Source organism: Delphinus delphis, chromosome 6, assembly GCF_949987515.2.
Source record: "Delphinus delphis chromosome 6, mDelDel1.2, whole genome shotgun sequence".
NCBI classification, from domain to species: Eukaryota; Metazoa; Chordata; class Mammalia; order Artiodactyla; family Delphinidae; genus Delphinus; species Delphinus delphis.
In genome coordinates this window covers 7,300,435-7,322,453 of record NC_082688.1, presented here as the reverse complement: position 1 = coordinate 7,322,453, position 22,019 = coordinate 7,300,435, and the positions used below count along the sequence as shown (strand labels likewise).

At 46.6% G+C, this 22,019-nt stretch overlaps 2 protein-coding genes across 3 annotated transcripts; one reads left to right on the top strand and one right to left on the bottom strand.

Annotated features, from left to right (window-relative positions):
- Window positions 1–736: 736 nt before the first annotated feature.
- Window positions 737–1,410, bottom strand: LOC132426861 (cold shock domain-containing protein E1). The gene has a single exon (XM_060013650.2). It carries the CDS (start codon window positions 1,384–1,386, stop codon window positions 841–843), a length of 546 nt encoding a protein of 181 aa, XP_059869633.2. The 5' UTR covers window positions 1,387–1,410; the 3' UTR covers window positions 737–840.
- Window positions 1,411–10,963: 9,553 nt separating this feature from the next.
- SET (SET nuclear proto-oncogene) lies at window positions 10,964–19,100 on the top strand. Of its 2 annotated transcripts, XM_060014034.1 has the most exons (9): window positions 10,964–11,552; window positions 12,426–12,533; window positions 13,084–13,141; window positions 13,804–13,946; window positions 14,283–14,386; window positions 14,484–14,597; window positions 15,432–15,602; window positions 15,704–15,850; window positions 17,289–19,100. In XM_060014034.1, exons 1-9 carry the CDS (start codon window positions 11,480–11,482, stop codon window positions 17,310–17,312), a joined length of 942 nt encoding a protein of 313 aa, XP_059870017.1. In that variant the 5' UTR covers window positions 10,964–11,479; the 3' UTR covers window positions 17,313–19,100. The 2 variants fall into 2 exon arrangements, with proteins under 2 accessions (XP_059870017.1, XP_059870018.1); XM_060014035.1 differs by lacking the exon at window positions 12,426–12,533.
- Window positions 19,101–22,019: the final 2,919 nt, after the last annotated feature.

Here is a 22,019-nt window from a genome sequence, read left to right as displayed (position 1 = left end):
TTTTTGTTTGTTTTGTTTTGTTTTGAAAGCAGTAAAAGAAACTGGAGTGATCTAAGCAGCAGCAAGTTTGTGCATTCATCCTTCTGTTTTTGTTTAAATACGTTTAAATTATCACACTGCTGGCACACCTCATTTGCATGAAATTCTGTACCAGATGTACTAATTGTGGTAAAGTTACCCCCCCCTTCCCAGGTGGGGGGAAAAAAAACTACCCTGGAAGATAATTTTCACTGAAATCTAACCAAACTTCATTAAGTGGACTGTGACAAGATTATAAATAATATGAAAAATAACATTTGGCCACAACTTAAAGAATTGGTTTGCCTATACAAATTTTTGTAATTTTTAATATATTCTACCATAATATGGTCCTCAGAATTAAAGCATAATGAACAGAAAAGAAAAGGAAAAAGAATGCAACTGAGTGCTAAGGCAGAACATCTTGCCAGAAGTAATGAAGGTAGAGTACATACTAAGTATCAAGTGCAGAATTTCATACGGTCAACAAGGTAACAGTCTATAATTTTCACTTACACAGGCGAAGTGGATTTTGCAATTACCAGTTGCATTAAATGAACCAAATAAAGCTCCTAAAATTGATACTATAAGGCGCCACCTTAAGTTCTCCAGGCTGCAACTGTGCATAATTTTTAAATGGTTTTCTTAAATGTATTTATTTTTTTTAACATAGCATGAGGAAGGTGTTAAAACTGGTGTAATAGCTCAATAGAATAAGTATTCCAGATTTTGGGAGGGATGAAGAGGGAGATATTCAGAACCCTTCACCAGAATCCCCCCAACTTGATCACAGTGGGTTAATGATGTGTTTTGTGGATGTGGTTAGTCAATGACACCAGCTTGATGGATCTTTCTTTCGGCACCAAATCCCACTGAGTTATCTAGTCCCCTTGGCTGACGAAGAACCACTAGGCAAGGAGCCCTGGCATCATCCAGGGTGATGTTCTTCAAGCGATTGACCAACCTATCAGGTCGTGGAGCTGCAACAGCCTTGGGGCCCTCGCAGACTCGCCAAACATTACAAGCAGTGCACTTGCCAGCGCGCTGATTAAAAATCACCGAGAATTCTACCTCATCTCCTGCCTGTAGCTCAATGCCATCCTGAACTTCTTTCACATGGAGAAAGAGCTTCTTGCTATCTCCTACTTCATAGTTAATGAAGCCAAACTGATCTTTCACACACTCCACTGTGGCCCTACGCAGGGGTGTGATGTTGTAGGCCATAGTCTGTGCATTTTGGCCCAGGACACAGTATTGGAACTTGACGCTCTCCCCTTCCTGTAGGCAATCCCCTTTGTTGGCCATCCCAACTACGCCAAATGGATAGACCTCACCTTTCATATCCACTTCATCCATGATCTCAATCATTCCTTGGTACTCAGTCTGTGTTGGATCAACACGCCTCAAGGGGCGAATAGTAGCTCCTATCTCTTGATGGTGGGATACCGGTGTAACTTTTTTTAGACTATTATTATTATTATTATTATTATTTTTGGCCGCACCACGCAGCTTGCAGGATCTTAGTTCCCTGACCAGGGATCGAACCGGCCGCCCCCCTTCCCCCCGCCCCCACCACCCCATCCTCCCCTTCCCCTAGTCCCCGCCCCGGACAGTAAAAGTGCTGAGTCCTAACCATTGGACCACCAGGGAATTCCTTATTATTAACTTTTTAATAAGTACCAAGGAGCCAGAGAACAGTGTGAGGGCAATGAAAGAGGCACCAAATGACCCTCAGGCCCTGGCACCCATTTAAGACAAGAAACGCAGAATGTGGGATCTTAGTTCCCTGACCAGGGACTGAGCCCGTGCCCCCTGCTTTGGAAGCACAGTCTTAACCACTGGACAGCCAAGGAAGTCCAGAAAGACACCGGTTTGAATCCCGAGTCTTCTATTCCTATCCTTTTGATTTTTGGACAAGATTCTCTGGCTGTCAATTTTTCATTTGGTTTGATTCTCCCGTCTGTAAAATAAGGACATAATACTGTCCTGGAAAGGTTGATGGGAGGGTTTAAAAGGATAATGCTATTGAAATCCTCTCATACGGCTACGGGTGTTTGGGATGTGTTGGAAAATTCTGGTTCCCAGAGAGCGCCTGGCCTCAGGGTTATGGAACGTCATGATCCTGTCAACTTTTGGGTGGAGTGGAGGGAGGCCATTTGCCTTGCCTCCACCTCGTCTGCAGCCAGTTCTGGAATGAAGCAGAGTCGCACAGTTGCCTGGTAACACCTCTGGGAATCCAGGAAGTTCAACTTTTGGAAGCTGTGGAGGAAAGGAAAGGTGGGGTCTTGCACGTTTGAATTTAAGCTGACGTGTACCAAGTGGGTGCTGTTCTTATGTGATGCAAGTGATTCTAAGTACTAGAGCTCAGGTAATCTTTGTTTTGTTTTAATGTAATATATACACAGGTTCAAAATTCAAAATGTACAACAGGGTGAAGAGTGAAAGATCGCTCTGTTTCCCTGTCCTTTCATTTCTCACCACCCAGTCCCCTCCCCAGGGATGACTGAGTTATCACCTTCGCAGGAGTCCTTTAAGAGCTGTGTTACAAGTATACAGGCAAATAAGTGAACATGTATTTTTTTTTCTACCCTCCCTTTTACACAAATGGTAACATACTACCTGCTTAGTAGGACCTTGCTTATTTCACTTCACCATGGCTCTTTTTCCCTATTTGATTTAATGGTTGCAGCTCATTCTACTGTATAGGTTATACCCTTTGGTCACCCAAAGCCCAAAGAAGTTGTTAGGTTGTTTCCAAGCTTTCATTTTTATGATGTTGCAGTGAATTGCTTTGCATAGGTGCCACCTCATTTATCTGTAGGATAAAAAATAGAAGGGGAACTTCTGGGTCAAGGGTACGTACTTTTGCACTTTTGATAGATACTCTGACGGTTAAACTGCCCTCCCAAGGGGCTGTATCCATTTAAGGTGCCTTCTCCCAGGTAGGCTGTTTTTAACTTTTGGATCTCAGATTGGTGGGTGATAAAAGGGAATCTCAAGGTAATTGGAATTTGTATGGGTCTCATGAAGCTCCTTTTGCTATTCCTCACTGACCCCCTTCTCCTTTGTTTCTAGGAACTGAGCTGGTGCAGCATCCTGTCAGTACACTCCCTTCTGGCTGCTACAAGCAAGGGATTTAGGGTTTGCCCCTCAGCTGCCAGAAGTGTCCTTTGCTGATACTCCCAGAAATCTGTAGCTAGGGCATCTGTCCTCTCTTCCTGCATACATCCTGTTCCTTTTCCACTGCTTTGCCCATCCAGCCACCTATTCTGTGCTTTGGGGTTTAGCTGACTCCCAGTTTCATCAAAAGAGAGTTTTTGTTTTTGTTTTCCATGTTGTTGTTTTGGACAGTTTCTTTGGTAAAAACAGGAGAAAGATGACTCTTTGTCCTTAATTGAAAATCCTGAAACAAAGAGGCAGGTATTATTATCATCCATTTTACAGGTGTAAACACTGACACTTAGGCTGGTTAGAAAGTGCATCCTTGTGATAAAATGACCTCAGAACTGGGGCTCCAGTTGTAACTCAGTTATTCTCCTCATGACTTTAGGTAAATCACTTCTTTCAGGTCTCAGCTTGCCTAGCTGTGAAACCAAAATGTCTTAGAAGAAGCCCAAAGTCCCTCAGAAGCTGTCAGAGAATGGAGGGATGGAAGGGAGTAAGAGATGTTGGTGGTGCTCGGTCTTCCTCCAGAAAGAGCTCAGCTTTTTATCAGTATTGACATCACTGACTTATGCCTTAGGTTTATTTTAAGAGGGTAATTAATGGAAAGAAAACAAACAGGAAAAAAAAAAGGAAAATCATTGCACTATCTCAGAGGTTGTAAACTCATGGCTCATAGGCTGAAAGTGGCCTGATGACATGCTTTACTTGGTCCACAAAGTATGTTTTAAAATGTTTAATTAGGCTTCCCTGGTGGTGCAGTGGTTAAGGGTCCGCCTGCTGATGCAGGAGACGCGGGTTCGTGCCCCGGTCCAGGAGGATCCCATGTGCTGCGGAGCGGCTAGGTCCGTGAGCCATGGCCGCTGAGCCTGCGTGTCTGGAGCCTGTGCTCCGCAATGGGAGGGGCCACAGCAGTGAGAGGCCCGCATACAGCAAAAAAAAAAAAAAAAAAAAGTTTAATTAGTTGCTAACTTTTTTTTTTGGCTGCGTTGGGTCTTCATTGCTGAGCATGGGCTTTCTCTAGTTGAAGTGAGCAGGGGCTGCTCTTTGTGGCAGTGCGCGGGCTTCTCATTGCGGTGGCTTCTCTTGTTGCAGAGCATGGGGTCTAGGCACATGGGCTTCAGTAGTTATGGCATGCGGGCTCTAGAGCGCAGGCTCAGTAGTTGTGGCACGCGGGCTTAGTTGCTCCACAGCATGTGGGATCTTCCTGGCCCAGGGCTCAAACCCATGTCCCCTGCATTGGCAGGCGGATTCTTAACCACTGCGCCACCAGGGAAGCCTTAGTTGCTAATTTCTAAAAATCCAGAGATTTCGTATAAAAATGTGTATCTATGGGACTTCTCTGGTGGTCCAGTGTGTAGGACTCCGTGCTCCCAATGCAGGGGCTCCGGGTTCAATCCCTCGTCGGGGAAGTAGATCCCACATGCATGTCACAACTAAGAGTTTGCATGCCGCAGCTAAGAAGTCCGCCTGCCGCAACTAGCATGCTGCAACTAAGACCTGAAGCAGCCAAAAAAAAAGATTGAAAACAAAATGTATACCTCTGGCTGTTCTTTAGAAGAATCAAAGATATGGCAGCTTGGGGTTCACAAACCAAACACACTGGTGTAGCAAACCCCAGATCCAGAAACTGGGCATCACTAGAAAGGTTTAAGGCCCTTAATCCCGCCTCAGATGATGTCCCTCCCCAGGGCAAAGGTAACCACACTCCAGACTTCTAACCGCATAGATCAGTTTTGTCTGTTTTTGTAATTTATATAAGTGCAATCACACAGCCTGTCCTATTTTGTGTCTTGTGTCTTTCACTCAACATTATGTTTGCAGGCTGCATTCACACGATGGCACGTAGCTGTAGTTCATTTCTTCTCATCGTTTTATCATGTTCCGTTGTATAAATATCTCAAAACCTATTTATTCGGCTGTTGGTAGACATCTGTATTGTTTCCAGATTTTGGCTAGTAAGAATCTCACTGCTATGGACATTCTTGCACACATTTGTCACACATATTGGCGCACACAGATATGCATGTCTGTTGAGCATGTAGGCGGGAACTGTAGGTAGAACTGCTGGGTAAGAGTAACTCAGCCCAGGCTCTGCTTTGATAGAGCCGGCACACGTTTTCCAGAGTGGTTATACCAACCTACCTTCCTCCAGCTGTTGTGAATTCCAGTTGCTTGCCTTACTCATAGTTGTTACCTGACAGGCATTGGGTTTTGGGACCGCCCCCCCCCCCGCCAGACAACATACCTTTTACAGGTTCTTCAAACTCTTAACCTTCTAATCGTACCTGAAATGAGAGAAGAATGAACGGCTGTCCCAAGTCCTCTCAAGGGTACCTGCTTTTCCTTTTGCTTTCTAATACTCGACTGGGATTCTTTTATTTTAAAATACTTATTTATTTGGCTGTGCTGGGTCTTAGTTTCAGGATCTTCGTTGCAGCGCGCAGCACAGGATCTTTAGTTGCTGCATGCGGGATCTAGCTCCCTGACCAGGGATCGAACCCAGGCCCCCTGCATTGGGAGCGCGGAGCCTTAGCCACTGGACCACCAGGGACGTCCTGGATTCCTTTATTTTAACATTCATTTATCCCTCCAAGCTGAGACATGGAGGTTGGGAAGGAGTTAGCCAGACAAGGCGGTGGGAGTGGGGAGACTGAAGAATGTTCCAGGGTGAGGTGAGACAAGAGCACGTTTAAATCTTCTAGGAGGCCAGAGGAAAAAAGAAGAGTACAGTTCTCAATGTGGGCAGTGCTGCCTACAGAGAATATTTGAGACAGGACTGGGGGATGGGCCACTGGTGCTTCAAGTCAAGACCAGGAGGGTCCCGGAAAGCACAGAACTGCTCCCCGCCCAAGGAAAACACCTCCGCCCCCCACCACCCCACTGCCGAGAAAGCCCTTAGAGAGAAAAGCAAAGAGCAAGTAAAAGAAGTTGATCTTGATTGGAGGGTGGGTAGGAGGTTGAGGCTGGGGGAGGGGGAATGGGTGTGTCCCACTGTCACGTAAATATCCCCTCCAGGCGCCTCCAGAGTATATTTAAACCTCTTTTGTCACCTGGGGCAGCCTTAGTTCTCAGAGCTCCTGGTACGAGCTTTTTCCCTTGGGTGGATTCTTGGCTTTTCTCCCAGCATGGCCCCCAAACACCAGTCTTCACTTCCACCCCAAGCAAAGAAACCGAAGAAACCGAGACGGACTCCTGCCTCCAGGCCAGAGGAAAAGTCTGCTTCTCCGAACTTGCCGAAGGAAGGTACGTCCGGACACTACGTTTTATTGGAGATTTAAAGGATTTGCAAGGATTGACTTCTAGGTGATTTCTTCTTTTTTTTTGCCCCACACTTTTTGAGATGACTGCAAATTCCCCTGAAGGGTTTTAAGCATGGGGTGCATGGATTAGGTGTATGTGAAGGAAGAACCAGAAGGGGTGAAAGTGGGAGGCCTGGAGCACGCGTGAGCTCGGTCCTGGCCCCAACCCCACACCTACGCTCCCAGCCCCCAAACTCATTCCTTTTGTCTTGGTCAAGTGACACCAGTAGCCAGCCTGAGGCTGGGGGAAACACGGGTGACCCCTCTCCTCTCCTCCACGTGCCATCAGATCCCTGAGTCCTGGTGGTTCCTCAACACCTCATATCCGTCCACCTCTTTCCTGCTGTTGCTGCCCGCCCATAACTCTGGCCCGGATTACTGCCCCCTCCTCCGCCTCTTGCTTCCGGCTTCCTCCTCCCTTCCAGGCAGAGCAAAGCCAATCATGTGACTCCCTGGCTTAAAACCCTTCCTAGCCTTCCCATTGCCCTCGAGGTACTGACTAAGAGACTTCCGGGGCACTGCCCACCCGGTCCTTGCCGACCTCTCCAGGTTCAGGCTCCCTCCAGCACCTTTAACCTCTCTTCACCTCCTGGGGCTCCATTCTTTCACCTCGGGGCCTGGAAGCCTGTCTGTCCTCTGCCTGGATCGCTCTCCTCTCCCTACCTGTGCATGCCTACTCGTTCTGCAGCTTCCTGCTGGAAAGTCACTCCTTGCAGGTATTCTCCTTTGAGCGACAGCTGCTGTGTGTTAGGAGCCCCCTTCTGCCCTTGCAGCACCCAGAGTCACCCCAGCCTGGCCTGTACATTCCAATTGTTGGTTTCATGTCTGCCCCACGCCCCATTAACACTTAACTTGGAGGCGAGGGCCGTGTTTTGCACACACACAGCTTGGAGTTGAGCACAAAGTGCATTGTTCTGGTGATTAGGCCTCCCAGATAGATCGCGGGTGTGGTGGGGCCTTCGCGGCAGGGGGGCAGCTGGAGGGGGTGAGGGTGAGTTTGGATAGGTCCTGGAAGGCAGGACAGCATTGCCCCAGGAAGTGACAGCCAGCTGGCTCAGCATAGAGGGGAGGGGCTTGGAGTCCACGAATCTTCCTAATTTGCTCACTTGGCTGAGGTCCACGTTTGCTTGTGGAAGGAGCAGTGGGTGAGGAGCCCTCATTGCAGAGCTCCTGTGGATCTGTTGGGTGATGTGGAAAGTTTACGTTTAATGGGTCTCAGTCCATCCCCTTCCAAATGAGGTGCAAAGACCTCCTGCCCAGCCGATGTCCCGATGTGGTAAAGCTGGACAGGGCTCGAAACCTGGCTGCATCCAGCTGTGTGACTTCGTTGGGAAAGTGACATAACCTGTGCTTCTTTCCTCTTCTGTAAAATGGGCTCAATCGTATCTGTTAGGCTTGCTGTGAGGCTTAAGTGGAAGTGAAACACAAGACAGCAATTGGCTCATCACCAGTGCTCTTGAGACGGATAGTAAACTCTTTCCCACTTGTGAGCAGCAAAATGTGGATGAGTCCTTCTGGTCGCCTTCTGTTTAGCTTCTTGGGAAAATTAACAGTACCAGAAGGGACGGCAGGGTGCAACCACGGTCCCTCCAAGGTGGTTCATCCTGGGACACTGCTGCATTTCAGGGAATGCCAGCATCTCTGTTCCAATCTTTAAGCTGTGGGATTCTCCTCCTTCAAAGGAAGCTGGGAAGGAGAAGGGAGAGGAATTCTGAGAGTGAGGTGAGAGGCCAAGGAGAGAATGCAGAGCTCCTAAGGTTGGAGGGGAGAGAGACCACAGAGAATAATTCGGTGGGTGAATTATCTCTTAGTGTGTCCACGCCACTCCCTTGTTTACTGAAACTTGGCGTTTTTGCTTTCTCTTTCTCTTCCACTTCCTAGTGTGTGCTCCTTGAATTCATCTTGAGAAGTGCTGTGGGAAAGGTCTGGAAGAACAGGATGGTCCTAAGGGCTGGGGTGGGAGCCTTGAAGCCCATTGCCTAACCAGAAGGCATTAGAAGGCTCCCTGGAGCCCCTGCAGATACATGGGAAACACTGGTAGATCAGTCACTTAGGAGATGCTATGGGTCACTGGTACCAACCGGTGAGCAGGCTTTGTTTTGTGTATGAAAGCAGCCTTCAGCACAGTGTTTTTCAGACCGTTTCGTCCCATTTGTGGGTCATGAAATCATTTTAGTGGAGAGTGACCTGCATTTAAAGAAAATAGAAGATTAAGAGTCATCACACTCAGTGAGGGTAAGCATTGTTTTGTGTGTAGGTGTGTACTGGGTCCTAATGTCAAATGTACCTCTTACTGTAATTCATGTCAAAAAAGTGGAAAAACTCTGTCCTTAGGGCAGGAGCTTTGTTATCCATTAGCCTTGGTCCTGCCACCTGTATCAAAAAAAGTTGAGTTTATCTGTGAAATGAGGATATAAATACCTGTCTTGTATTTTGTGAGGACTGAAAGAGAAGGAAATGCGTGTATTTATCACAGCCTGTGGCCCATGCTACATGCTTCAGCAGTGCACTGGAGCCTGGTATTTTTGTTCTTTAAAATTTTTTTTAAATTTTATTTGTTTATTTTTGGCTGCACTGGATCTTCGTTGCTGCGCACAGGCTTTTCTCTAGTTGCAGCGAGCAGGAGCTACTCTCTTTTTTTTGTGTGTGGTACGCGGGCCTTTCACTGTTGTGGCCTCTCCCATTGCGGCCTCTCCTGTTGCGGAGCACAGGCTCCGGACGCGCAGGCTCAGTGGCCACAGCTCACAGGCCCAGCTGCTCCGCGGCATGTGGGATCTTCCCGGACCAGGGCTGGAACCCGTGTCCCCTGCATTAGCAGGTGGATCCTTAACCACTGCGCCACCAGGGAAGTTGGAGCCTGGTATTTCTTTCCATCTCTCTTCAGTGACATCAAAGTGGTAGCAGGAGGGCTTCCCTGGTGGCGCAGTGGTTGAGAGTCCGCCTGCCGATGCAGGGGACACGGGTTCGTGCCCGGTCCGGGAAGATCCCACATGCCGCGGAGCGGCTGGGCCCGTGAGCCATGGCCGGTGAGCCTGCGCGTCCGGATCTTGTGCTCCGCAACGGGAGAGGCCACAACAGTGAGAGGCCCGCGCACCGAAAAAAAAAAGAAGTGGTAGCAGGAAATTTACCATGGTAGGAGTATTTATACATCACTGAAATCAGCAAATGCTACAAATCAGGGTTTTTGGTGTGTTTTTTTCTCTTCTGGGAGCTGGTTGTCAAACATTTCCCAGCTTCTCATTGGTGCTAATAATTCTTCCCTTAAAAATCCTGTCCAATTGGGATGGGTATGGATTGAGCTGGACTCAATTGAGAATAATAAGGTTTGGAGGAGAAAGATTAACTTCTGGGTTTTGGGGAAAGCCCCAAGAAGACATTTGTATTCTCTTCCCATGGACTGTCTGCCACTTAACATTTATCGATCACCCACCAGTGGATTATCTTGAACATGAAAGACACTGCTTGAGCTTTAAGAACTGATAGTAACATGTGAGTCCTGGAAGGCAAATAATCCAACCCCTGGTTTTGGTTATAAACACCCAAGGAGAGATTTCAGACTTTTTGTGTCCATGTCTTGGGGCCCTGCAGGAGGGAGTAGAGCAGTGAGTGGTACATTTGCATTACCTGGAAAGCATAGTTTAAACAGAAATGCCTTGGCCTTCCTGTTTCAAGACTTGGCTTCTACAGCAGGCCTTGTTCTCTGACGTAGCGAAATGAAATTAACACAACCGACTCCATCTTGCAGTTGTGCGATGCAGGCGCAGTTGCTGGGAGTGGCGCTTAGCACTCTGTACGGATTCTTGCAAGCTCCTTGAATTAGGCACTGAATTGGGTCAAAAGCACCCGCGGATGAATGTGGCACCTCCTTGCCTTCAGAGGACTTCCACTTTAGCGTGGCCCTGCTTAAACATCACCACTTAACACAACGTTCCGTTTGTCAGCCTTTCTTGAATATTGTAATTTCATAACAAATAGGCCCATAGAGGGAAAATGACTTGCCCAAGTGCACACAGCCTGCTGGGCAGAGCTTGGACTAAGAGGCAGGAAAAGGCCCTCCCTGTGAGTGCACTGGGCAGCTTCGGGCTTTGCAAACAAGCCTGACTCCGAAGGCAGCTTCCCTCTCTGAGAAATAGGATGGAGGTGGCGCCTTCCTTCCCCCACGAGGAGGGGCGCCCCAGTAGTGTCCCAGAGTGCAGAACCCGGGGTGGATATATATCTGGGCTCCAGTGCTCTGAAGCCAGGCTACTACGAGGCCTGCGCTTTCGGGGGGCTTCAGACACCCCTCTTCCCCGCGCCACCAGGCAGACAGGGGAAGCCGCTCCGCCACCACGTGACACACCCGCCTGGGAGCCTGCGCGCAGCCTGGCGAGGCCCCGCCCCTTGGGCCGCCGCGCGCCCGTAGCGCGCAAAAGTCCCGGGTCGGGCTGGAGAAGGGGAAAGCGGGGGAGGGGAGCGCGGCGCGGGGGGCAGTCCCCGTACGTCGCGGCGTTCCTTCCTCCCGCCTCTTCGCCAGGCCCTGTGTCTCCTCGCCGCGGCTCCGCCCGCTGGTCCTGGCGCCCTAGCCTATGGTGAGGCGGCGCGAGCCTCTCTGGCCGGAGGCGGGGCGTGCGCGCGGGGCCTGGCGCGCCTGCGCCCTGCCGCCCGCCCCTCGCCGTGAGGAGGAGGTGGAGGAGGAGGCGGCTCGGGGAGATCGAGCAGCTAGCTGGAGCGCGGAGCGTGAGTGAGGGAGCAGAGCAGCCTGCCCGCCCGCCGCCGCCTCCCCTCCGTAAGCAGGAGCCCGGGCCGGGGCCCGGCAAGCAACCCCAGCCCCTCCCTCGTCGTCAGGCCGCGAGGGCAGCGCGCGCGAGCCAGGGGGAGGGAAAGCGAGCGAGCGCCGGGAGGAGGCGGCCGGACCGAGCGAGCGCCCGCGCGTGTGGCGTGAGGGGAAGCCGCTGCCCGCCCCCTTCGCCTTCCCTTCTCTCCCCCTCCCCGCTCCCCCCCCGACCGCGGAGAGCACCATGTCGGCGCCGGCGGCCAAAGTCAGTAAAAAGGAGCTCAACTCCAACCACGACGGGGCCGACGAGACCTCAGGTGAGGAGCAGGCGAGGCGGGGGCCGGCCCGCGCCGCCATCTTCGCCACCCGCCCGGCCGCTGGCCGCCGGCGGGGCCCGGGGCGCGCGGGGGGCGCCGGGCGGACGGGCCGGCGCGCGCCTCGGCGCCCTTTTTTGTGCGCGCGGGGCCGGGGCCGGGTGGCGCCGCGGCGGCGGACGGCGCTGCGAGGCGGGGGCGCTGCGGCCTGCTCGGCGCGGGCGGAGGAGACCCCCCCTTCCTCTCCCCCCTCCCTCGCTCTCCTCCCCCTCCCTCCCTCCCGAGAAGCCTCTCTTTATTGTGCTCCGCCATGATGCCTCGCTCCCATCAGCCGCCGTCGCCGCCACATGGTGCGGCCGGACGCGGCCCCGCGCCCGGGCCTCCGCGCGGCTCCCCCTTCGCGCCCGGCCCGCGGGCGGCGCCCCCACACTCCCACCCGGAGGCCGGCCCCGGCGCGGCCCTCTGCCTCGAGCTGGGGCGGGGTGGGGGCGCGGGGAAGCACGCGGCCGCGCCGCGGCCCGAGCTGCTCGGAGGATGCTCTGGCTGGCCCCGGGCAGCCCCCACGTGGGGTGGCCACCTCGTCGCGACAGCGCGCTGAGAAACCTGGCGCGGCGACCGGGGCGTCGGAGGGTCTTTACAATGGCTCGGAGCAAACCTACTGGCCTTTTCCGTAAAGGCTTTCTCGGCAGGGGGGCTGCACCACCCGGGCTGGTTGCCGGAAATGAACCGCGCGATCTGGCCCCTTCACGCCCACTTAGCTTTGTAGGTTTTGCGGTCTTTACCGGACAAAAGGGTGCCTTTCCCGTAGCACACCCCCTTTTCCTCCTCTCCGTTCTTTGGCCCATAGTTTCTGACTGCATGCTTGCTCCCTGTAAGTGTGCTCCAAAGTCGTGCGGGGCCGCCTCTTGAGATCAGCCCGCCTGAAATTGGGTTGGAGGGGCGAGAAAGGTCGGATTCGAATCCGGGGGTTCATATTCTTAGAAGGTAAAGTCGAGTGTTTACGGTGGTGAGGTAGTTCCCAGGGCCTTCCCTGTCTTTGTAGGCGTGTCTGATGTCTTAATAGTAATCAATACTGAGCAATAGTTTCAACTTCGTGTAAAAGGGGATTTCACCATGGAGATAGGTGGTGTCCTAATTTTTGTTATCGTCATGGGTTAGTTTCCGTATTCTAGTTAATAGCTGGTGCTACTCTGTTGCAGGCTTATGTGATTTTTTTAAAGAGAACTTAAGGATCTCTGAATAGCGTTTATTATCTCATTATAGAAACTTTAATTGGTCTTGTAATAGAACTCGTAAAAGCGTTACAGTCAAACATTTTGACTAGTCTAACAGCATGGTTTGTGAATAGTCTTAATTGAAAAGTAATTTGTCAACTATACACATGAACACGTGGAAAGCATGCCTTGTAGTAGTAGGCAAGTTTTTTTTTAAAACAGCTTTATTGATATAACATCACAGACTTAACATCAGGAAGGAAAAGCAGTTAAATTTATTTTCAAATTAGTATTGAGTCTCATGCACCTTTTTCTTGCAGAAAAAGAACAGCAAGAAGCAATTGAACATATTGATGAAGTACAAAATGAAATAGACAGGTAAAGTTTTTCTCAATTTGCTTTGAAGTTTTCTGACATGCATCTTATGGTTTGGTAAATATTGAAACTATGGCCAAATACATCTGTATCTACTGGCCAAGTGGAGATGATTGTAACTTAGTTGGAAATATCAATATGAGGATTCAGTGTTATTTTCCTGTGAAACATTTTACAGTCACCAAAAAGTTTCTGATTAAAATACATTGACCTTGTAAAGACAGGGTTTGCTTTCGTAGCCTACAAGTTGTCTGAGTTGCAGTTGCGTGCACTTGTGATAGTTTAGTATTATGGCATCATTGTTGCTCTGACTCGCCTTATAACTTTGTTACTTCGTTGGCAGCTTTTTTTTTTCTTCTTGATCTGCCTGAGGGAAACAATCGAAGTTGGCCTGGTAACAGAGTAGATAGATATACAAAGTTACCAAAATGCTGTTTGGGCACCGTCAGGACTGTCAGTTGTCCAGTGCCTGTTGGTAAAGCTGATCAAATGGCCATCTCAATTTTGACTTGGGTCTCTGGCTACAAAAATCTAGGTGATTTGGTTTTTATAAATGCGTACTTTGCGTTGTTCTAAAGCTAATAAGAGTAAATATTCTGTAATCTCAGCAATTTTTGTATTTGTTAAGTACCGTCCTCGTCAACATGTCTTTTCATTTGCTTCAGACTTAACGAACAAGCCAGTGAGGAGATTTTGAAAGTAGAACAGAAATATAACAAACTCCGCCAACCGTTTTTTCAGAAGAGGTCGGAATTGATCGCCAAAATCCCAAATTTTTGGGTAACAACATTTGTTAACCATCCACAAGGTATGTTGCAGCAAAGCATTATTAAAGGGTGTGGGTGTCCACTTGTTAGAGAGTGGAGGGACCTTGGTTGAGGACCTGGTCCACCATGTTGATTACATGCAGAGGTTGAAACGGGGAGAGGCTTGCAATTCATCCTTTCTATTTAGAAGAGATCCTATTCTAATTTGGGATTCTGTTTAATTACTTGATAAAAGAAAGTGACAGCTCTGACACTGAGCCATTTGGTTTTCAGTTTATAATGGATTTATGAAACCAAATTCGGGAAATTTAAAAGGGATTGCTTGAGTTGTTTGTTAATGTTTGTTTAATAATCATTTGGCCTATTTACTGATCTAGTGTCTGCACTGCTTGGGGAGGAGGATGAAGAGGCGCTGCATTATTTGACAAGAGTTGAAGTGACAGAATTTGAAGATATTAAATCAGGTTACAGAATAGATTTTGTAAGTATCAGTAACTTGTTTGTCACTATGGAAATCAACTTGAGTATTGGTTAGAAGGGCTGTTTTGTATTGATTTCTAATTCTCTGTTTATTGTAGTATTTTGATGAAAACCCTTACTTTGAAAATAAAGTTCTCTCCAAAGAATTTCATCTGAATGAGAGTGGTGATCCATCTTCAAAGTCCACTGAAATCAAATGGAAATCCGGAAAGGTATTTGAGGGATTGTTGGGCATTGATATTTTCTCTAGTTTGATCTAGTTGAACCATTTAATTAAATATTTGGTGTTTTTGTGATGTGTTAAATGCAGATCCTTAAAATATAAAAATGTCTATTTTGTTAAAGTCAAATACAGTAGCTTGTGGTCTTATAAATTAGAGAGCAAGTTTTTGTTGAGGTGGACTAAATCATTTTGGTTTCTACATTGGTAACGTGCGGTTTCCCAAAACCTATTTCTGTCTGCGTTGGGTCTTCGTTGCTGCGCACGGGCTTTCTCTAGTTGTGGCAAGTGGGGGCTACTCTTCGTTGCGGTGCGCGGGCTTCTCATTGCGGTGGCTTCTCTTGTTGCAGAGCGCGGGTTCAGTAGTTGTGGCACGTGGGCTTAGTTGCTCCGCAGGCTGTGGGATCTTCCCGGCCCCGGGCTCGAACCCGTGTCCCCTGCATTGGCAGGCGGATTCTTAACCACTGTGCCACCAGGGAAGCCCTCTCTGTGTTTAAGTAGTAAATATATTTTAAATTATACTGTGTTAAGATACTGGTTGTTGAAGTGGAACTAATTTTGTTTTAAAAAAAAAGCCAAGTCTAGATGGTAACTTTCAAGAGAAGCTTGACATATAAATTTGACGGCGTTCTTTGTAGACCTAAAATTCTTGGGCTTCTCTTTCTCTTTATTAGCTGTACTTTTTGTAACTTTTTAAAAATAAGAATAATAGTGTAGATAATGTAACATCCAGTTTTTGCTCTGCTTTTGGGTTAAAACCTTCTTTAAATTATAGGTATTTAAGGTGTAGTGAGCCTGTGTCAAAAGTTCTTCCATCTTCATTTAGGATTTGACAAAACGTTCAAGTCAAACTCAGAATAAAGCCAGCAGGAAGAGACAGCATGAGGAACCAGAAAGCTTCTTCACCTGGTTTACTGATCATTCTGATGCAGGTGCAGATGAGTTAGGAGAGGTCATCAAAGATGATATTTGGCCAAATCCATTACAGTACTACTTGGTGAGTTGAGAGTGTTCTTTTCAAGGTTGCACTTGTTTCATTTGTTTGAAAATGAGTTCTTGAGGTGACTCTTTGTTTTTTGTGTGTGTTTTTTCCCCTAGGTTCCAGACATGGATGATGAGGAGGGGGAAGGAGAAGAAGATGATGATGATGATGAAGAGGAAGAAGGATTGGAAGATATTGATGAAGAAGGGGATGAGGATGAAGGTGAAGAAGATGAAGATGATGATGAGGGGGAGGAAGGAGAGGTAAAAAGATTTGGTTAAATCCAAAAAGAAAATCTTCAAAGAATTCACCATTGTTACTTTGGAGATTATTTATGTTGTATGGTGGAACTGACCCAACAAATTGTGGGAAGACTTGTAGAAAAGATAGGCTGTTTTGTCCAAGGTTGAAAATTTTGATAAGCTCATTGTATCAGTGATTCAATTAGTTCTGCTTTTGTGGTTAGCACTTATAACTGTTCAATTATGTCATTCCCTAGCCAGTACTTAATGAAAGGGCTGTGGACAGTGCAGCTGCTCAAATTCTGAGAAATCTCCCAAATAACAAAAATACGCATGTTTTGGACAAACTATAAAATTCTTAACAATCATATTGGGATAGAGTGAGTTTTGGTTTGTATTACTTGGTCTGAAAGATGTCTGATTTGGTTACTTCTGAAAAGTTAATTTGTCTGAAACATCACTGGGTCTTTTAATCAAGAATCAGATTGGGATGCAGATTGGGGAGCTCCCTGGTGGTCCAGTGGTTAGGGCTCGGGTGCTTTCCCTGCTGAGTCCCAGCTCCTGTCCCTGGTCGGGGAACTAAAATCTGTAAGCTGCGTTGCCCTGGGGAAAAAAAAAAAGAATTGATGAAGACTGATGTATAGTTTGTTTGTTTTTGGTTTTTTTTTGGCGGTGTGTGGGCCTCTCACTGTTGTGGCCTCTCCCGTTGCGGAGCACAGGCTCAGCGGCCATGGCTCACGGGCCCAGCCGCTGTGTGGCATGTGGGATCTTCCCAGACCGGGGCTCCCCTGCATCGGCAGGCGGACTCTCAACCACTGCGCCACCAGGGAAGCCCTGATGTATAGTTTGACCTTCGTGTCTGTGGGTTCCCATTCTTCAGATTGAACCAACAGATTTTTTTCTTTTAATTCCAGAAAGTTCCAAAAAGCAGAATTTGAATTTGCCAATTGCTGGCGATTATTTACATTGTATTCACAACTATTTACATTGTATTGGTTATTATAAGTAATCTGAGACAATTTTAAAAGTATATGGGTAAGTTGCATGCAAGTACTGTGCTATTTTATTTAAGGGACTTGAGCATCCTGAGGATTTTTTTAAATTTTTAAAAATTTATATGTCTTTATCTATTTATTGGCCATGCTGAGCGGCATGCGGGATCTTAGTTCCCCCACTGGAGATCAAACCTGTACTCCCTACAGTGGGCATGGAGTCTTAACCACTGGACTGCCAGGGAAGTCGTCCCCCCCCCCCCCCCCCCCGCCCACAAGGATTTTTGTATGTGGAGAGGGTTCTGAACCATCCTTCGCACATACCAAGGGACCACGGTAGAGGTTCCTAAAATTAATTTCCCTTGGCATGTCATGTTCTGTGGAGTCCATCATGGTCCATATGAATATTGGGGACTGGCCTTAGAATTAACCCTAAAGATTAACTGCTTGCTTTTTTTTCCTTACAGGAAGATGAAGGAGAAGATGACTAATGGAACACTGATGGATTCCAACCTTCCTTTTTTAATTTTCTCCAGTCCCTGGGAGCAAGTTGCAGTCTTTTTTTTTTTTTTTTTTCCTCCTTCTCCTCTTGTGCTCAGTTGCCCTGTTTTTGAGGTCTCTTTTCTCCTTTATACCATGGCTCACAACTTATTTTGGGGGGAAATACCTTGAGCAGAATTCAGTGGGAAAAGAATCTCTACCCTTTTCTGTTCCAAATTCATTTTTATCCCTTCCTGTCTCAACAAAAACTTTATGGAATCAACACCATCATGCTCTGTGGGAAAAAAGAAAAACCTTCTGCTCCCTTAGCTCTGCTGGAAGCTGGAGGGTGCTAGGCCCCTGTGTAGTAGTGCATAGAATTCTAGCTTTTTTCCTCCTTTCTCTGTATATTGGGCTCAGAGATTACACTGTGTCTCTATGTGAATATGGACAGTTAGCATTTACCAACATGTATCTGTCTACTTTCTCTTGTTTAAAAAAAGAAAAAAAAAACTTAAAAAAATGGGGTTATAGAAGGTCAGCAAAGGGTGGGTTTGAGATGTTTGGGTGGGTTAAGTGGGCATTTTGACAACATGGCTTCTCCTTTGGCATGTTTAATTGTGATGTTTAACGGACATCCTTGCAGTTTAAGATGACACTTTTAAAATAAAATTCTCTCCTAATGATGACTTGAGCCCTGCCACTCGATGGGAGAAATCAGCAGAACCTGTAGGATCTTATTTGCAATTGACATTCTCTATTGTAATTTTGTTCCTGTTTATTTTTAAATTTTTCTTTTTGTTTCACTGGAAAGGAAAGATGATGCTCAGTTTTAAACGTTAAAAGTGTACAAGTTGCTTTGTTACAATAAAACTAAATGTGTACACAAAGGATTTGATGCTTTTCTCTCAGAACAGATATACTTAATATGACTTTGCAAGTTTGACTTGTATAATGTTACCGTCAAACTTTGTCACCTTAACTTCGTATTTTTTGATATGCACTTTGCAGGATGACCTCAGGGCTATGTTGATTGAGTAAAGGGATTTGAATCAATGTATTAATGTCTCCATAGCTGGGAACCCATATGGGTACAATTTGACATCAGTTTCTGAAATTTTTCACATCATTTGGGATATCAGATTGCTGAAAGCTCAGTTCTGAATATGTTGTACCCTTGATTTGTATCTCAAATTGCCATTTCAAGATATGGGCTTTTATTTACCTGGATATAATAGTGCCTGCCACCACCATCAGACAGACCTGGTGCTCTACTGCCGAGTTCATACACAGGACGATTGTTGGCATGTCTTCGCCGGCACTGTAAAATGTGGCCGAGAAGACAGGCTTTCAGAGTAAGAAGTCCGTATTGGTGGTAAGAAACTCAGGTTAGGAGTACTTTTGTCTCAAAGTACCAGCTCTTTTAGCATATAGCTCTCAAATGAGACTTGTCTGTGTGAATCTGGGGGAGATGATGGACTCTGCTCTGTCTGCTAAATGCCATTGTGCATAAATCACATTTTGAGAAGCTACCTAATGCATAAGCTTTTTAATGCTGTAAAGTATAGTAGCTAAAGTTAAATGCCACTTAGCTTTTTCAGAGATGAATTAATGGACCGTCTGGTCAAATTCAAAGCTTTTTGATGTATAAAAACTTTATAAATGGAACTATTCCATCAGTAGGCAAAGTGTAACGAAAACCTGTCTAGATGGATAGTATGTAATTTCTGCACAGGTCTCTGTAGCAAATACATCACTGTATACTGGTCAGGAATCTTGCTCCAATAAAGGAACATAAAGATTTTTTTGGCTGGGGTCATTCTCCTTGTTTTACAGAGAAATGTTGGTACTTGCTTTTGAATTTAGATGATGAGCTAGTTTTTGCTTTGTTTTTGTTTTCTGGTCTTGTTATTTCCGTTCGTAGTGACTGGGAAATGGGGAGAGCTGTGCTTCAGAGCATAGGTACGTCTGTGTGGAAAGGTATGTTTGGAAGTCATGGACAAATTACTGTTACTTGGAATGTTATAGATTCGTGAGGGGATTCTGTATTTTGATTTTGAAGTCAGCATTTAAGGGACTTTTCACTACGGAAAAAAAACAAGTCACTTGAAGTAATACTCATGAAGTAAGCCTGTGATTTTTGTTTCACAGAGTGACAGCTTACCAAAACTAGTTTTTCATGTGCTGGTGAGGTCATGGCACTGTTAGGTTATTTAATCAAACTACAATGTTTATTTTGGGGAATGTGGTCAAAAGATAGGAGCCCCTAAAGGTAATTTCTTCCCAGTTACTGAGACAACCCTTTAGCTTCCGCTGTGGCCGTAAATCTGAAGGAGTGCTAGGCTGTGAGAAGGCAGAAGGGGCAAACTTAGTGTACTGGAAGATGGCTACAAAGTAGTGTGCTTTGTTTGCAACTGCAAGAGTTCTTGGGCTGGCCCTTAGGCAAGTATGTTTTGGGAAGTGCCAGGTGAATGGCTCAAAGCGCCTTTGGTACAAGGACATCTAAAAAGGAAAGAGCAAATAGTGGCTGTTTAGCTCATTTCTCTTGGGACATCCTCTTCCAAAGCTGTGCCATACTCTGCTTACAAGGGGAACTTCACTGCATGAATTGGGGCAGAGAGGACAGTAGCTTGTAATGTGTCTTTACATTTAATTTAAAAACTTGTACGGAATGCTCTGCAATCGAGGTTGCCTCTCCAGTGATGTACTAATATTTTTAAGACTTTAGTCTGTGCTCTCTGACCTCCATGAGAGGCCCTTACTATTTCAACCAATGCTGGCTCTAAAATGTAGAGTTTAAATGTCTGTGGAGTACCTCAGTGTCTTGTTGGGCTGACAGATTGGCTTGGCATCTGCCCTGCTTCACCTGTGTTAGCTGTTTGGGTGCCGAAAAGTAGGAGTCTTTTACTTGATGGATTCTTGGGAGTTTGGGGGCTTAGAGGGCTGTATAATTGTGTTTGTGTATTAATTTGGTAATCTTTATCATTACTGCTTTATAACAACTGGTTTCATGGTTTCACTTGGTCCCATAAACACAAATTTGTTTTTTTTTGCCTTTTTTGTTATATTTTGCTTATAAACCCTTTCTGGCTATTGTCAGAATGGGATTCTATTGCAAAAAACGAAGACTTGGAGGATTTCATTTAATGAAGACTTACAAGTTTTATTTTTAATGGGCCTGAGGGGACAGGGACTGCAGTTTTGTGATGAGAACAAGAACAGGGAGGACTTTTAAAGTGGAGGGTATGTTACAACTTGATTAGTTAGTAACATTGCATACTCAGATACTACCCAAGGGAGGCAAATCTAAATGTAGATGGATTGATGTCTGCAGTACCAGGAAGGAAAAAAAAAGTATAGAAAGGGGTAAATGTTTCTTTATGTAGCCTGCTGGGACAGTTCCTTTCAGGTTGATGTTACACAACTTTAATAGCTCGTTAGCCAGAGTTCGTTTGGGCTATTCATTACCCGCTGGGTGTTAAATGTGAACTTCAATTTTCCTAAGAATTACAATTTTATGAAGCACCATCACCATCAGACATGTAAGATGCAGCTATCTTGTCAGACTCATCCATCAGCCCAGGGCTATACTTTCGTCCAGCCTGGGGTTCATTAGGAAAGGTGGATGTATTCTATTTCTGAACCCCTTTCCCTCAGTGGCCACTGAGACAGTGAAACACTTCACAGCAAACTTAAAAATCATTGTTCTTCCACATAATTCAGCTTTCTGGCTGGAGGATTGGATAAATGAGCCTCAAGATGGGAACTAGATACCCTCCTGAAAGGCAGAGCTTTGCTCGTTTGATGTTTTTTTTCTGAAACCCATGACCTATAGTCAGAAGCTGGTAGTCTTTTTACCTCTCAGTTATTTGTTAACATTCAGCTAAGGGCACTTCGATAACCCCCACTTAAAGGAGCTTACCATGTGCCTGGCCAGCTTGCTTACTAGCTGTTAAATGTCTAGCCTTCAATAATTCTGATTAGTATATATGTAAAAGTGTTGCACTTGGCTCTGATTATGAAGTCGGCATGTCCCCCAGTGAACCAAGTCTCCTTAGCATATGTTCATGTCACTTGGTTGATTTTCCCATTGCAGGACAATCCCAGGATTGCCCATGTTTTGCCGATTTCACTTTCCAGTCCACTGTGAAGGAGGTGATAGAGCAAAGTGGAACTGACATGGTTTCCTCCTATAAAAGCACTGGAGGGCACCTCTTCCAAGTCAGCAAATAAGCCACCTTCAGTATTTGAGCCTTACTCACTTCCGGCCCCTTGGACAAGGCTCCTTCCAGTAAAGTCCTGGCACAAAGTGCTGGTGAGCATAGGATAACAGGAATTGCCTAAACAACTCTAGACTAGGCAGTAAAGAACCAGGGTCCCCTACGTACCTAAGCCATTGCAAGAACCGCCTAGTGCAGGCTAGTTTCCTGAAATGGTGGCTTTTTCTCAAGGTTTAAATGTGTATTCTGTTTAGATGAGCCCTTTAGGGCAAAGGCTGAGCAGCTCTGGCTGAACCAGAAAGCTCCAGTCTAGTCAAGTGATGGGGCGGGGGTCCTGAGGGATTTTGGATTCGTTTGTAATTTGGTGTAATTTGGGTAAGGCTTTATTGTTTCCCCACGCATACATTCTTACAGTGATTACAGACAGGGCCAAGCCTCCTTGGGGGGCGACAGGTACGGGATTAGCCCATTTTACACCAATGACATGGGAGAGGAAGA